At 32.9% G+C, this 18,135-nt stretch overlaps 2 protein-coding genes across 8 annotated transcripts in view; both read left to right on the top strand.

Moving 5' to 3' along the window:
- LOC113509636 (protein unc-13 homolog 4B) overlaps positions 1 to 18,135 on the top strand; it is a 60,277-nt gene that overhangs the window by 20,080 nt on the left and 22,062 nt on the right. For 5 of the 7 annotated variants that reach the window (XM_031910747.2, XM_052899383.1, XM_026893001.3 and 2 more), the window contains one exon: positions 11,038 to 11,299. In XM_031910747.2, coding sequence (XP_031766607.2) covers positions 11,038 to 11,299 — 262 coding nt within the window. Of the gene's footprint in view, positions 1 to 1,150; positions 1,787 to 11,037; positions 11,300 to 14,941; positions 15,872 to 18,135 lie in introns of those variants that run through there. The other 2 variants (XM_026893004.3, XM_026893006.3) reach the window with 2 other exon arrangements.
- Positions 6,090 to 8,705, top strand: LOC113509637 (glutarate-semialdehyde dehydrogenase). Its single transcript, XM_026893007.3, has one exon. The coding sequence runs from the start codon at positions 6,263 to 6,265 to the stop codon at positions 7,766 to 7,768; it is 1,506 nt and encodes a 501-aa protein (XP_026748808.2). The 5' UTR covers positions 6,090 to 6,262; the 3' UTR covers positions 7,769 to 8,705.

Raw genomic sequence — 18,135 nt, 5'->3', positions numbered from 1 at the left:
AATATTTTTCCTGAAAGAGTAATCGTATAAAAATTCTACTACGTCTTTGATATTAATACATTACACATACTTAATCAAAGTCAGATAAAGGGCCTTTGTGTCTACATGCATAATTAATACAAGGCATTCATGTCTCGTATTTTTTATATTTAATTAATTCATACATTGGTTACAAACCGCAGTTCGTAGATTGAAATTTGTCGGTGGTGTTTTAAAAATAAATTAAATATATATAATCTAAGTAAATTATTTATTTTTATTCTTACTTTATGGTAGATATTCCGAGAAAAGGGACCACGACAAATATACGAAATGTCTTAAATAAGGACTTGTCGATCAGTGACTGTTATAGGTTTTATGAGAGGTAGACATTCAGATATTTTCATAGATTCATAACATTTCTGTTAATTATTAAGAAAGTTAGTCTAGAAATGTCAGGTGATCATTAAATGCGTGCCATTTCATATAACATTACGTAAATAAATGTGTAATAATAAATATATGTTTCGATCACGAGTGAGACTTATAATATAAAACTGTGGATGAATGAAATAGTGAAATAAGTTTAGACAAAAAAAGCAAGGTACCTTGTTTGCGAACGCATTATATTCGAACAACGAGAGAATGCTCTTAGAATGATTGTAACGTAGTTCTAGTAACTATTATCACCTGTTGTAGTAGTTACTTCGCCTTGTTCGACGTATGTATGTGATCGTCCTTCAACCTATGTTCCTTGGGTCATTTAATATACTATGTACTTGCTAGTTTTCGGTTTTCCTAAGTCACGATTTTCATTACAACCCGTATCCTCCATCTTTTAGTCCAGTACTTTAGATACTAGTATGTAGTTCATAAGAGTATGTAAAGGACCAAAATCTATATATAAGTTGGACTCGTATCTCAATTGTATTGTTATTTTATATTCCATTCCCCTTTCACTGTTTTATGTTTCTACCTATTATGAGTAATGCCATTGTTACTTATTATCCAGAGCACCTATATAATCGCGTAGAAACTAAAATATATTACCGGAAAGGATGTAATGTACGCGGAGTCATACCATGAATACCAGATTAATTTGTTTATATGCCAAAAAGAGCTATTACAAAAGGTAATGTGATGATGCACGCTGGTTAGTTTGTATGCCGCGACGGCAGTGTGCGCGGAACTAACAAACTTCGTGCAGTACACAAACACTAGACGGTCACGAATTACGTCAGTGTTTTCGCTAAGTCAGTATACAAAGCATAATAATTGCCAAAACATGCTTTTTATTTATACTCTATAAAGGAAAATTATAACATACATTTTAACTTCGCTAGAAATCGCATCAAACGCCGGATCAGTGTCAGTGAACTCTAAACGCAGCCCTCAGATGGACTGTTGTGATCGAATAACGTTATTTCCGTGCCAATCTCTCAAGATACAGGTTAACCTCTTATTTCTGACGTCAGTGTTCGGTCAACGTATGACTCGATCTTGTATTTCAGTGATTCATATACGCTGTGTGGGTTATGTTAGTTAACAGCAGAAAACAGACATCTTGTTTATTTATGCAGATACGTGTGTTTCTGTAGTGCATTTACTATCATTATTAAGTAAAATATATAAGTGTATATATTAAAAAAAATAAACTATTCAATTTTATAATTATTGCATAGGTAGTTTATATATTTTTTGCAAGAACATTAAGTACAGTCACAATGGATGAAGAAACAATGTGGAAAGGTTTTTATGATAAATTGCAGCAGCAAAAATCTGTGCAGGAGCAAGCACATGATACCAGGTACATGTCTGTTATTAGTAATTTAATTTAATTTATAACGCCTACTTCATGTATCAAATTTGTTTTATTTCTTGGAGGTATTTATTTTATTTTTTGGAGGCGGTTTAGTGTAAAAATGATTGAAGAATAATTAATTCTGTCGTCGAGTTATTTGCTTAAATACCGTTTTGGTATGTTAAGTGAAATATTTGTGGGTACTGTGACTAAATCTTCAAATCCCAAAATAAGGATCGGTAACATGGGAATGATGCGTCTGCTGTTGCAAGTAGGTTACGATTGTCGGTTACTTACCATAAGGCGGATCGTATGTTTATCACTCTTGTTGTACATGTACAATAATTACACAATAACCCAGTTAATATTATTATGCCAAATCTTCAGAAAGTTTTTTTTAATGGCTGATATGGAACGGTAACCCGGCCTATGCTATCGGTATAAGCTGGCGGAGTACCAATCAGGGATGATAGGTAACGATGAAACAGGTCAGATGGCCCATAGTGACGAATTAATAAATTAACCAAAATAATTTCTAGGAGGAATTGCGTGGATGTGAGTATATTAATAATAATGACACTGCTAGATCCCCTTTACTAACAATCCCTTTCCTCCTGATCTTGAGAAGTTATCCAATACTATAGATAGGGGGAGAAGGGATTGTTAGTAATAGGGATTAGTAGCCCCATTGCTAGCAATATACCCTGTCAGATCGACCTCCTCGTGGTTCCCCCTGGAAACCATCGTGATTGGTTTATTGTTAGATTCGTCATGGTGAGCTAACAGACCTGCCTTTTAATTCTCATTCTCATTATTCTTCACTGGTGCCCTGCCAGCGTATACCTACCGATAGCGCAGGCGAGGTTACCATTCCATTATTATCCATTAAAAAAAAAACAAAAATACTATAGATAATATAGATATACTAAATATTAAGTCACCATTTTTGTTGCTGTTTAGTTAAATATACCTGGTTATATTTTTAAGTATAGCTACCATAGAACAGAAAGGACACCTTTTGTTTTGAGATTGGTAATTATGTTCTTTAAGGCATCTACCTACCTATTTTTAGAAAGATATTGATATTTATCTGAAAGGTCATTACTAAAATTTTATATGTGCTAATGTGCTTACCTAATTTACGTATATTAACACACATTTTGGTACTTATTTATCTACCTATACCTAATGGGTAAGTACATACATACATATAGACAGGCATAATGAGTCTGAGAGATAAGATGAGAGTCTATAAAAATAAAGTGGGTATAATAATGTTCATACAAATCATAAAATAACTTTAGCAGAAATGCAAAGATTGAGACTGTACTTATTTCAACAGGTATTTTAATTGTTGTTCTAAGTATTTTACCTATTTCATCTAAATGACTACTACTAAATATAGTCTAAAAAAAGGTACATATGTATTGTTAGACATATCTTATTCATAGATGAAAGATTCACTCCTAATCCTGGGGTGAGCACCAGAAAATTCTGAGGCAAATCCCTTTTGAATACGCCTACGGAAACAACTAGGATAAAATCACTTGAAGCTTGATATCATTCAACTAATTAAATAATATTATAGATTATTTTTGTAATTTGTACTGCATTATATTTATATATAGTTCAGCATTCTACTACCGCAGTATAAATAATAATACTAACTTACTACTACACAATATTATACCATATCGTAATAATTAATTAATTTAACCCCATTTAATTATCTACCATAATAGCATCGTAGTCATGTCCTAGATATCTATGATTATAGTTATAACTAGCATTTATCTGCGACTTCGATCGCGTGAGCGTAATATGTTCATTTACCGAGACCGGAGTACCTCTCCATTTTATACAGTATTTGTATACTAAATTTCATAGCGAATAGTTAAACCCTTATGTCTCCAAGAGATAATAAATAAACTCACTTTCACATTTACATTATAAATAGGATTTTTATTTATTTGAAATTATTACAAAAGCAGTATCTACTCTTATAATACATGAATAAACAATAAACATAGGATCCGCAATTGTAATTCATCGCGCTTTATTTTAATCGATATAGGGGGTATTCCCTAACAGTAATACATTGCAAAAATTGTAGAGTGTTTGATTATATGAACACATTTTACATATTTAAAAATTATTTGTAACGTAGGTGCTGCCTCTGCTGAGCAATTTCAGAACTAAAATGATTATTATAAATGCTTTTAATTGTCACTAAATCGTTACGCCGTTTCTTAGAGAAAAGTATATTTAACCCCTTGTTCTTTGATTTGACCTATTTAGCGATTAGTAAGCAATTGTACTACGCAATATCGCATTTTGACAGCAATGGTTTATAAAGTGTTCTCGTGGTTTTTACAACCATAATGGTTTATTCTGAGGCGCCATTTCTCCAAATATATTTTTAAAATTATCAAGGAAGGGATTGTTAGTTAGCAGTAAACACTGTAAGGTCCACCTTCATGCGGTTTCCTCTAAAATCATTGTGGTGATTCTTGATGAAAGCTTACTCCGATAAAGCATTAAGCAAGTTACTCGCGTATACTGTAAAAACTACAACTTAATTGGGAACTTTCTTTTTTTAAAGTCAGTTTATAATTAAGCAAAACTAAAACAACGAAAAGTTTTTTGCTTGCAAAATTTCTTTTCGGTTGACTTAGTTAGCTGATACATAAAATTTATAAAAGAAAATAAAGCTCGTCAGTTGTCAGTGTTGCAAGTAATTCGATTAAAAATTCTGTTCGATGAGGTGATTTTTGTATTATATTTAGAAACATAATTTGTATTTCATTTGGGGAAATCCAATTTTTCTCCAGTAATATTAATAATATGCAAGATGGAAGCAGCTTCGGGAGGGATTCGCTCGGCAGTGGAGCAGCATAGGTTACGATAGGTTGATTAATATTATTAATAATAAGCACACCAAGCGCCTGGTCCTTAGGCTAGGATATCTTATGTATGAACTTACGTTATTAAGACGTGGAGTGTATATAACAGGTCACAATTTAGTTAAACGTCATTTTGACTGACTGTAGTAGTTGTATCAATTCGTTTACAATAAGAAAGGTGAAAGAACTAAACCATACAGTCTGACCTTCAAGACAAATATTTCTTTTAAAACAAAAATAATTCGCTTCATTTTTTCTGTGTTGCGAGTAATTTGATTAAAAAATTCCAATATCAGGTTAATTTTTTATTTGAACTGAAAACTGGTTTTTTTCTTTTATAATATAAAAATAATATATATTATATAACATATATTTATATAAATATATTTATACAATATAATATAAATTTGTACATATTGTCTATAAATTAATGTACACGTATTAATTAAAATGATGACTACTTTCTTTTGTTTTGGTAAAGAAAACACATTTCAGGTCTATTCTGAATGTTATTAATATAACTATATGATCTCTGTACATGGGAAATATTTTAGAAAAAATGATGTGGGGGGGGGGGTTTCAAAAAAGCAGCAGAAGCTAAAATAATAGTTTTTATAATTTTTATCTGTCTGCATGTGTTTTTTTTTTTAATTTAATGTGCAAAACAATGCGTATATCGTTGCGGAAATAATGAAGTTATATGCACTTAAATTTAATCATTTCTTATTTTCAAAAATTTTCATAATTTGTGTACTCTTATTAATTTGTTATTACTTGGAAGTATGGAATGTTTTCAACACATGATATGTAACATTTTGAGATGTCATATTTAGGCTATTATTATTTGACCGTTATCAATTTTAAAAAATAATAATTTTTTCTCATAAAAAAATTGTTACTTTTATAAATAAAGAGAATAAAGTTTTAAAAGAAAAAAAAATACGCATTTTTCCTTATTACTCTTTCGTTTCTAATTCACCTCATTTCCAATGGGATTTTAGAAAAAAATAGTCCTATTATTCGTTTTAAATATTCCTCAGATTAGATTCATTCGTAAGTATACATTTATTCTATACAATTTTTTTTATTTAAATATATACGTTTAGACCTTCATTAATATGTATGTGCCTTAGACATATTATACAGTGCCATCTAGGCTCAAATTAAGCAGAGTTTGTACTATGAGTACTAGACAATTAACAAATAGTGTACAGACCTATATTTCTTATATATATGTCAAGCCTCTACTCAGATCTCGATTAAAATAATCGGTGAAGACATTTTAATCGGCGCAGTTATTAATAATAATGTTTCTACTCCTTAAAATGAGGATAAATGTTTTTAAATGGTGGCAACCCGATTTCTGTTGTCAGTTGTCAATGTCAAATGTTAATGTCAAGTCAAGTGTCAGTTGTAGATAATAGGTACCTATATGTGTAATTTAGCGGAACGATTTTGTAATTTATTAAATTGTTAGATTGAATTGAACTTTGTTTACAATTGAGAGTAGTGACAATTGTATTTCTTTAGTTAAGTGTGTTCTTATCTGTGCTAGATAAGATAATTTAGTTTTATAAGAATGGGTTTATTACGATTTGGAGTAAAGAATTGTTTGCAATACAGGCAAATGCATTTGCTAAAGAATCAGGCTTACGTTAATGGACAGTGGGTGAAAGCTGGAAGCAATGTAGTTTTTTCAGTAAATAACCCAGCGGACGACTCTGTTATAACGGAAGTTCCTGATATGGACGCTAGTGACGCAAAAAATGCCATTCAGGCTGCGGCGAGTACTTTTGAGACTTGGAAGAATACGACAGCGAAAGAACGCTCTCAAATATTAAGGAGGTGGTTTAATTTATGTGAAAAGAATACGGACGAACTAGCGAAGATAATAACAGCTGAATCAGGCAAACCGTTAGCTGAGGCCAGAGGGGAAGTAGCTTATGGCAATTCATTTCTAGAGTGGTTTGCTGACACTGCCCGCCATATTAATGGAGAAATCGTTCCTAGTCCATGGCCCAATAAGCAGATTTTGCTCACAAGACAACCAGTTGGAGTTGTGTCTGTAATTACTCCATGGAACTTTCCTTTTGCAATGATAACACGGAAAGTTGGTGCTCTAATGGCAGCCGGGTGTACTTGTGTAATCAAGCCATCAGAAGACACTCCACTTTCGGCTCTTGCCGCTGCTGAACTAGCAGAACAAGCTGGTGTACCTACAGGAGTTATCAATGTCATTACAACTAGTCGAAAAAATGCTCCATCAGTTGGTAAAGTCATGTGTGAGGATGATGCTGTTAGGTGTATATCTTTTACGGGTTCTACACAAGTTGGTAAAACTTTATATGGACTTGCTGCAAATGGGGTGAAAAGAGTCGCATTAGAGTTAGGTGGCAATGCACCATTTATAGTTTTCCCCAGTGCAGACATTGAACATGCATTAGACCAGGCAATGTTAGCAAAATTCAGAAATAATGGCCAGGCATGCATTGGAGCTAACAGATTCTTGATACATGAGGATGTGTATGACAAGTTTGTTAAAGGATTTAAGAGTCGAATTGCCCAGAAATGTATCCTGGGCCCTGGCACCAAGGAGGGTGTGACATGTGGGCCACTCATTAACAATCAGCAAGCAAAGAAAGTGTCCAGTTTGGTTGATGATGCAATATCTAAAGGTGCAAAAGCATTGGTCGGAGGTAAATTTGCAACAGAACTTGGTAATAAATATTATGAATCAACATTGTTGATTAATGTGAAACAGAGCATGTCAATATTTACAGAAGAAGTATTTGGACCCGTGGCCACATGTCTAAAAATTAGTAGTGAAGATGAGGCACTTAAAATCGCAAACAGTACAAGAAGTGGCCTTGCTGCTTATGTTTTCACCAAGGATTTAGGTCAAGCATTCAGAATGTCTAACAAGTTGGAGTTTGGGATGGTTGCTATAAATGATGGAATAATATCGGCAGCTGAGCCAGCTTTTGGTGGGATTAAGGAGTCTGGTATTGGGAGAGAAGGCAGCAGACATGGTGCTGAAGAGTACACTGATTTAAAATACACTCTCATGTCTTGCCTAGACAAATGAACAGCTTCTCTGTATACACTTATTATTAATATATGAGGATATATTACATTGCATTTGTTGCCATATTATATTTTTAAGATAAGTTATATTTTTGTTATTAATTTTAAAACTATTTTAATTCTGTACTTGGTTTTGTGTATGAATCAATGTACAAATTTCATACAAGTTATATAATATTTATGAATTTGGTATAGTTATGTTGATGCTGGAGATTGTTACTGGTAGAATTTAGAATTAATCTTTATAAGTGATTACACTTATATTTTTGCAGGTTTTACTATTATAAATTTTAGAGCCTGACGCATTTCACCTGTTATATCTTAATATATTTATTGCAGTATAATTAATTTTACAATGGGATAAACCCAATTAATCTTAATCTTATTTATATTTTAATGTTATTATCTACTATAACAGCAAAATAAAACTTGTAGAGTATAAGTGTTCCCATTTATAAAGTCAATATAATTGCATATAACTTATTCTACCAAAGATTTCTTCTTTCTATATTTAGACAATATAAATGCATTATTATACAGGTGAACAGAAGGCACATAATGACCATTACATACTTATGGTCATTATGTACCATTATAATAACCAAAGATAGTTTTTCGAAAATTGAATAATTTTTCCAAAGTCTGTTTAATGAATACTATTGCTGAGTTTTGACTTGATGTATCCTTTACATTATATTTCAAGTGTAATATTGTTATATTCAATTCATTCCAGTCTTCCATTGTATTGTGATGTAGTTTTAAAGGAAAAATAACAGTAAAATTGAATAGGTAGATTTAGAAATTGCATTTTTTATTTAATATGATGTGTATAGTATCTGAAACCAAAAAATTGTTTAAACCTTATATACATAATCTGTATAATCACTATTATTACTATTTTAATTATATTAAAATATAAAAATTTTGTTGTATAATCACTTTTTTTTTTTTATTTAAATATTGCACACAATGTATATTTAGATAAAAGTGCCCTATTTATCTAAAAGTATTCTGCTATCATTCAATAGTGGATATTATAAATATATTTATTTAACCCCTGTAAGATAAACTTAGGTCATATTTACTTAATAGACACTATGTTATAAATGTAGGTAGTGTGTTTATTATAGCGTGTTAGATTTCACACAGTTTTGCCTGTGTGAGTCGGTACATAAAGTATTCTATAGGTTGAGCTAGAATATGTACCTATTCATGTATCAAATATCATTCAAATTTGTGTAGGCATTTAGTGTCATCGAGTTATAAATATCTTCATATTTATAATTTGGTTTTTGCATTGGGGCAAGGTGATTTTTTTTTTTAATGGGTGAAAATGGTATGGTAACCCCGCCTGCGCTAACGGGATACGCTGGCGGAGCACCAGTGAAGGGTGATAGATGAGAATGAAAACAGGCCAGTTAGCCCATCATGATGAATTCATCAGGAATTAACCATGATAGTTTCCAGGGAGAACCGCGAGGAGGTCGACCTGGTTGGGTATATTGCTAGCAATGGGATTCTGTCTCCATTACCAACAATCCCTTTCCCCCCGAGCAAGGTGATTATTAGTAATAGGCTCTAACTGCACCCTTGCTAGTAATATACCTTATCAGATCGACCTCCACGCGGTTCCCCCTGTAAATCATCGTAATTGATTTATAGAATTTGTCGCGATGGGCCAACTAACCTGCTTCATCATCATCTATCCATACGCACACCACATACACGCATATCACATATCCATAACGCAGACAGGGTAGCCATTCCATTTTCATTCAATAAAAAAATGGTATGGGGGAAACGTATGTTAGTAATGGAGTCTAACATAACATCTTAAATTATCTCAATAAAGGTACTCACTTAAATATTTTTATCGTATTTTTCTAATTAATTATATAAGACATACAAGCATGCACTCACGCTTCACCTGACGGACAATGATAGCTGTCAGCTATATATACACATAAAAAGCATTATGACCATATTATGATGACCATATTATGAGGAATGATAATTCCCATTATTTACAATCTTTTCTCCCTCTTCCCATTCCTCATGTTAGCAGTGAGTGTGTTGAGAAATATGGTGTTAGCTTTCGTATCAAAGACTAATTTGCTTTATACAAGAAGGTCTTTGGCGTGCTCTTCAAAGCATGATGCAAGTGACATTAAGTTGAAAGTGATCCAAATATTAAGAGATTCAGAGATATAGATTGGGATTTAATATGGGGATTTTTGGATTGCAGTTAAGGGTTGTCCAACTTAGTTTTTTTTTAATGGGTGATAATGAAATGGTAACCCCGCCTGCGCCATGGGCATACGGGCGGGGCACCAGTGAGGGATGACAGGTGAGGATGAAAAGGCAGGATAGTTAGCCTATCGTGACAAATTCCGCTAGAATTAATAACGACGGTTTCCAGGGAGAACCGCATGGAGGTCGACCTGATAGGGTGTATTGCTAGCAATGGGTTAATTAGACCCCATTATTAACAATCCCTTTCCCCACTGTCCAACTTAGTTGTGGATGCTCATAGATAAGTGAATAAGTAGAACAATGGTAAATGGAAAGGTAATTCTGCATGAGGGATGATGAAGTCAGGTCAGTCAGCACATCGTGACGAATTCATCAGGAGTTAACCACGATCGTTTTTAGGTGGAACCGTATAGAGATTGACCTGTTGTAATGACAGGTATAGCCAGGGCCGTAGTTAGACCCAAGTTTAAGGTAGGGCAAAAGTACGTTTCGGTAGGGCAGAAGCCATAATTAAGTGACTTCGAAAAAGCAACTCTAATTTTCTTGGGCCCTTTTATTTTAAGGTAGGGCATTGCCCTTCAATGCCCCCCTTCCTCGCCACGGCCATGGGCTCACCTCATTATTAGTCACTGTTTTAATAATTACCTGCCACCCTTCCCTCTTTAGAGTCCTGGTTAGATATTTTTGACGACCTCTGTAGTACAATATCAGGCGCCTTTTCTTTGCTTAAATTCTAGGTTTGATTTTTAGTTTTAGTTTGGGTGTTGTGGTTGGTGCTCTGGTCTTGCTAGTCTTTTATATTTATATAATATAATATTATCTCTCTACTTAATTTTTGTCAATAAATGTAGAGATTTATTTCATAAAAAATGTACTTTAATCTAAATCCTCTCGATTAAAAAATAAACAATTACGAAAATAGAAGCTAACTTGAAGTTTTTGTTTTTTGATGTTGGTTATAAGTAAACACTGATAATAGTAGTTTAATTTGGCATACATATTTAATTTTAATTACAGAATTCAAGAAGTGGATGACAGTTTCTTCGAGAAGTTTGGACAGATTCTTAGGCAAGCCTCGCAAAGGGCTGCTTTAGAAGAGGCAACGCCTTTAGCACCCTTCAAAGAATCTGAAGAACAAGACGGGGATCAGAATGTTGAAGATTCACAGATTGAGAGTCGCAGTCTCGCCGATAGTGGGCATGGGACACTCGTCGATGCCGATTCGGAGCCTGGTGATCTCGAAAAAATAGACTTATATGAAGAGGCAGTAGGGTGGAATGTAAGTATCTACACTTTTTTTTATTAAATATAATAAAAGTAACATTTAGTAGTTAGCTCATGATTTAATTAGAATATTAATGCTTATATCTTCGTGTGTGTATATGTGTGTGTGTATATATAGATCCAAGCCAAGTTATAATTTAGGTATACTGATATAGGATCAATTGTATTCAAGATCTATTTGCGTTTCAAGATGTTTTACCAGTGTGTTGTGGTTTCGTCAATGTACTTAATATTGGTATATTCTAACAATTTGGGTTATAGGTAATTATGGATAATGTAATACAGAAAACACTTTATATTGGTGTTGAAACAAATTTGTTTATAGAACATTAAAGTTCCCACCGCTTGGAAAACGGTGTGGGAGATAGACGCGTATTTTATCAAATCTAAACTCATCCGATATCATTTCATCCGTAGTATAGATACCTAAAATAATATTTAGTAGGTAGGTACCTAATATGCAATGTTATTATGTAAACTAAGATAAAAAGTAGGTAATCTTTATGTTTATTATTCACGTCGAAACGATTTTATAGAAGTTTTTTATATATACTTATATACATATATAAAACTTTTACTAACTTAGATATGCATAATCACGAGTATTTTATCTAATTGACTCTCATCAGTAGGTAAATTGCATATTTAAATTAATTTAGTAATAATTTTATTCAAATTTAAATAAATATAAATAGGTTAACATATTAATAACTATAAATTTAAACCTATGTATTATGTAATTGGTATTTAAATTATGTATCCAAATAATGTTTATCTGCTCAGATTGAAATTCATTCAATTAATACGTTTAAATTTTTTTATTATTATTGACCAAAATAATTATTACATAAATTATAGATTGAGATTAATTTGTACAAATCTCTTTTTGTTTCTATTGTATTGATTGCAAAACATTCATTTTAGTATACGATTCATCTTTCCGGATGAACTTCGCGTGGATAAAATAACACCCATGTGGGCGGATGAAGGGCTACAGTGATACCCATTTGCCGTTGTATTTTTAGTCAGATATAAACGAATAACTCGGTCAGGTTTATTGTTTTCCTGCAAACTGAACTAGACATTGACGTTATGTTGAGTTACTATTCTTGAGAAAGTGGGTCGTGGGTTATTGAGACGATCTGGCGACAATTCCCCGGGGACACTTTCACTGTAATAGTGCTCTATTTTATGGGCACCATTCCAAAGGAATGTCGTTGCACTATTGCCTGTCACCTTTTACTTTTTAATATATATTATTGATTTTTATATACAGAGTTCCTTAATTTATATACAGGTTATTTTTACTAGTTTACATAGATTGTCCTTAATAATAATAAATAAGACAATTGTAACGATTTCTTTGTCCAAAAGTTAGGACATTATTTGTAATCACTTTGTAATCACAGGTCAGGAAGATCAGTAAAGTTTCTGTACTTATCCTCGTGATGGGATTATTGTGCATGAGGAGAAATTGAATAAAGAACCTCTGGGATTGTAACCTCCATCATCATTTTTTTAACGTGTGGATAATCTTTAGAAAAAACCATCACATCTAGTAACTTACACCATCTAGCCAAATCAGAGCAGATTTAGAATAGTTCGTTCCTTAAATTGGCTCGAAGTGGAATAATATTTGAAATATAAATGTAATATTTAAACACGAAAGAAAGTAATTAAAAATGTTGCACATTACAGAAGATCGGAAACTGTTTATTATTATACTTATGTCTAATCTGTGCTATTGTGTTCTTGTGAATAAGTTATCAATTTCGTGAAAGAAGTGGTTTAAGGCAGGCAAAGACACCTTTCGGTTCATTTCGGTCGGCTTAAGAACACAGGGTTTCATTAGCTATCACCATTCCTACTTATAATTAGGCGAACTGTTTGCCATTTTAATCTTTATGCAAATGTGGGATAGTCCTTTGGATAGTTGTATCTTTTAAAATAGACATTTAGAACTGCATTGCATATAAGTCGTAAGATTTTAAAGTATAGTCCCTCGTATTTGGATACGTTACACATTTTAGTTGGTAAAGGATATTACAGGAAGAGAAAACGCTTGGGATTGTTTTGGTCCCTTAAAGATTATTATTCTGTATTCGTTGATTAATGCATGATTTCTAAATTACAGTTTGGAACCAAATGATATTTGTTTTGTAGTGGGTCGTCATTGTGGCATCTTGCCAGTGACTCTTTTCTTCTTCGAATATTTTGTCAACTTCGTAACCAAGGCTCATCTGAATGACCAACGTCATTAGAGAATGCGTCCACTTCCAATGTCGTTCCCCCGTATTTAAATATGGATTATAGTAGAGCTGCTATACGTACTCAAGGTTCGTCTATAATGCAAAGTCGAGTTCAAGGAACTAATTGACACATTGTTTTTAAGAACAGGGTGGGTCTATAAACATAATGAATTCGTATCCAATAAATCATCAATCAACTCTTGAATTATAAGTTACTACTGACGACTGCTATGTAGTATGAAATTATTTCAATTTAGTTATAATATGGTTGGGTGCCTTGAGTAAGTCATGCTCACCAAAATGTCCAGATAGATAGTTAAGCGCATTGATAGCTGGCTCATCCGTCATACTTGTAAACGGGTGCTGCCTGTAAGGGCTGGTCTGCTGTGATTACTGCAAATGTTTTATTTTAGTAATTAGTTTTAATTACATATTCTAGATTTTATGATATGGTACTGTAAATATAGTAATACAAACTACTTAAGTTTATATCCACACAAATTCGTTATTTTTATAAAATTAAACTTTTTGTATTACAACTTTTTGTAATATTTCTTTATACTAGGCAGTTCTTTCGTTTATACTAAGGCATGGGCTGTTTGATTTTAAGTAACACTATGATCTGGTAATCTTTAACGTGTTAATAGCATTACTCATAGGCATTTACGCACTTGAATGCAGAATCTGACGGAGCATAGTAGATCTGGAACAGCTTTACAAAATAATTTGTTTGGCTTTGGGTTTGTGTAATGGATTTGGCTTCTATAGCTCTTATTAAAGTCCTATGTATATTTGCTATGTACAAACATTATCTAGTTAATGTATCATTATATGTATAATATAAATATAGTATTCAACTTAAGATGGAAAGTGGAGAAAAAAAAACATTGGAAATGCTGAAAATGCTCTTCTTGTTGTATACGCACAAGAAATCTGAAAACTTGAATATTAGCAGTATTACATTTATATGTTTCAAAAAAACTTACATACCAATTTTTCCCATTAGTATAAAAAGGGCTTAAAAGAATTTCAGAATGAATTTTCGAAAATACTTTTTTATTTGCTCGTACCTATAGTGTGTAAAAAGAATTTACGGTATAAATTTGGCATTTATAATTTCTGTAGTTTCGCTTATTGATGATAAGATATTCAGTTTAGAATGATTTCTTTACAGCATATAGAGATATATTAGTATTATTGGGAACCTTGCTATGTATTAAATTTAATTAGTTAGGTGCTTCTATTATACTAGATACAACAAATTATGACAAGCTTTGTACATTAAATTATTATTAAGTAGGTAAATCCCGTTACAGAAGCAGTGTAAACATTGATGGTTAATGAAATAAATTAGTACATTTAGTGCGCTTTACGAGCGTTATCGTGTCGGGTTAGGAGCTTATGTGGTTGTGAACGTAAAGCATACAATAAACTTAGATGGAATAATTTTATTAATACATTATATATGTCGGAAATTCATTCATTGTGAAGAGTATTTTAAAAATATATAATGCATTTTTTAATGAAAGTTTCACTTAGGTAATGCACTTCGAACCCGTAATTGTTTAAGTATCAAGATCATAAAACTCTGTCTAATGTGTTGCTACATAGTTTTTGTATATGATTGAAGAGAAACATAAATCTAAATTCTCCATTAGCATAGGCATTATGAGCTATAATCATAAATACATATGTAGGCAGATACTCAATCACATTGCGTCAGTAAAGAAATATGATTTTACGATTCTTACAAGGATGTTTAAAAATACAAAACTAGACCTGATTATTTGGTATACATTAAATATATAATTCCTTAAAAGAATATGTTTTTACCACAAGTGGTTCCATTAGTGGATTGAAGAATTTTCTCAACGGAAGTGACTTCAGATAATTCAGGTGTTTTGTCACGAACATTGGGACAATACTTTTTTATTATTTGGTCGAGTTAGCATTCGTCTTCGTTGGCGGCGCCTTGCAAAAATAGAATTTGGCGTTCAGAGCGGTTGAAATCCAGAGTCCCGACTAGCCGACTCTGCGCAGTGCACCGGCTGCTCCCACCAGATACTGATTTCTGTATCGCTACTCGTTTATTCCCATATCACGTATCCTTTTTTTCAATTCTATACTAAATACTCTAGTTATGTAACTGGATCGAATTTGTGAAGTTTTCTATAAGTCAGTTCAGTGTTTAGTGTAATTTGTTATGTAGTGTAATTGTGGTGAAAATGAATGGTACGGCAACACTTCGCACCAAGTTCAGGGGCATTAAAAAGGAGTTCCTGGAGCGGCAGACCAGCCTCATTATCCAGTCTATGACTGTGTGTATATTTTTATATTATTCATAAATCATAATATGTATGCCTATGCTTATTACTTACTTGGTAAGACAATATATATCATCATCATCAACGATGATACATATTGTCATACATATATTATGTTAATTAGTATTCCTCAAAACTAATGTTAGTATTTTTAAATAGAATCTCAAAAAAAAATTTATAGTAAAGAAATTATTACCAAAAATAAAAAAAAATAATAATATTTTTGAAAAAAGAACAACCTGTAACTTTACCAACGGCACTACACAGTACAAGGTATATACATATTTATTATTATAAAGTGCCATTGGTATAGATACAGTAGTTCTTTTTCATGATTTTTTTTAGTTTTTGGTAGTATTCAATATGTATCTAGAAAAAAAAATGAGACCCTATTAATGAATATTAACACTTGTTTTAAGGAAAGCATTTCGTTAATTCATAGCGTATATACTGTGTATATACAGTTGAATTAACGTAGTATATATACGGCCTGATGTATGACTTAAAAGTTTAAAATAGAGATGCATAATTTAGAAACAGAATAAATTTACATCAATTTTAGTCTAATGTATGAACAATAGTACTTTGTACTGAAACAAAGAAATAGTATTTAATAATAGTAATCCCAGACAGTTTATCTCGTCTCTTTGTTATTTGTAATTGGTGCAAAGTCTTCATAGTATTATATTTTTATTGGGTCATATTAATATTGTAATATTCAGTGATTATATTACTACTTTGTATTTTAATAGTAAAAATCCAAAAGTACGTTTATGTGGATTTTTACGCAAGACACAATTGGTGAAAATGGAATGGTAATCCCGCCTGCGCTATCGGTATATACTGGCGGGGTAGCAATGAGCTGTGATAGGTGAGGATGAAAAGGCAGGTCAGTTAGCCATCGTGACGAATTCAACGATTAATTAGTCACGATAGTTTCCAGTAGGAACCGCGTGGAGGTCGACCACGTTTACCAGAGGGAGACTTTGTACAAAAGTCTCTTGCTTGGGTACCTCTGTCCCATTCGTGTTTCAACCGTGAAGCAGTTTTGTTTGCATGGCTGTGTTTCGGTTTGAAGGGTGGGATATGGCGTGAATTTACTGGGTACAGAGGAATAACACCTAAGTCCTCAGGAATGGCAACGCATGGGGGGTATCATGGGCGAAACATTATACTCTGTTATGTCCATTGTACTGCTCATGTCTAAAGGCGACGGTTACCACTTTCCATCAAGTGGGCCGTCAGCTTGTTTGCCATTCTAAGTTGTATAAAAAAAAAACCTAATAGGGTATATGGATAGCAATGAGGACTAACCTTCTCATTACTAACAATCCCTTTCCCTCAATATGAGGTGTTGGCCGTGTGGTTCCAGCGTAGAATAGGCCACCCATTTCTTTCCCGTGGGTGTCGTAAAAGACGACTAAGGGAGAGTGACGGACGGGCAGCAGCGTTCCTCTTAAAATATCTCTAAAGCCTAACTGCGGTTGCCAGTCCGCCTGTCAAGCGTAGCGTTTAATGGCAAAAGCCCCCTAGGGGGAGGCTTATGTTCAACAGTGGACAGTTAAGCGCTGATATGATGTTGTTGATAATGATGATGAATGAGAGGTGTAGCCTATATGTATGCATTCGCCAAGTAACCTTCATTTGACGTATATCTTCTTCAAATATAATTTTTTCTTTCGCTATAAAAATATTAAGTGTAACGAATCATCGTTGTAAAATTTTGCTCGAAATGTGGAAAAATCATTACCGAAACTTGTAATTTATTAAAATAACTAATCTGGGGAGATACTGTAGGTCGTAATGTTTAAAGATATTTCAATTTAATCTATTTGGCCGTTTATGCTGATAAAACATCTTACTTATAATGCAACAGGCTAACGTATAACATAACATAGGATATTTAAATGTGTTAGAGATTAGGAACAAGCTGCCATTCACTGATTTAGTGTCTATCGTAGCGGCTAATCGAAAACACCATCAGTTTTCTGATCAATAAGCTTCCCACGACGGCGCAGTAACCCTAACAATTTACAAATATTCGTCACAAGCCTGACGTTGCTTCGTTTTGTCAAGACAATTTAAATTGATCGTATAATCGCCATCGTTTGTTTTGGTGGTACCGTGGTTACGAACTACCCTAGTTTGTAGCGGTTCATTCAGTGGGAGCTCCGGGTGCAGTGTTTTGGGGTGGTTTAGTTATTTTATCGACAATTTTAGGTCGATGAAATTGCATTATTGCTATGATTCGTCGGTAT

The sequence above is a fragment of the Galleria mellonella genome, unplaced genomic scaffold (genome assembly GCF_026898425.1).
Source record: "Galleria mellonella isolate WM207_F2 unplaced genomic scaffold, CSIRO_AGI_GalMel_v1 utg57, whole genome shotgun sequence".
Lineage (NCBI taxonomy): Eukaryota > Metazoa > Arthropoda > Insecta > Lepidoptera > Pyralidae > Galleria > Galleria mellonella.
The sequence above is the reverse complement of the archived record's forward strand: the minus strand, read 5'-3'. Positions and strand labels throughout refer to the sequence as shown.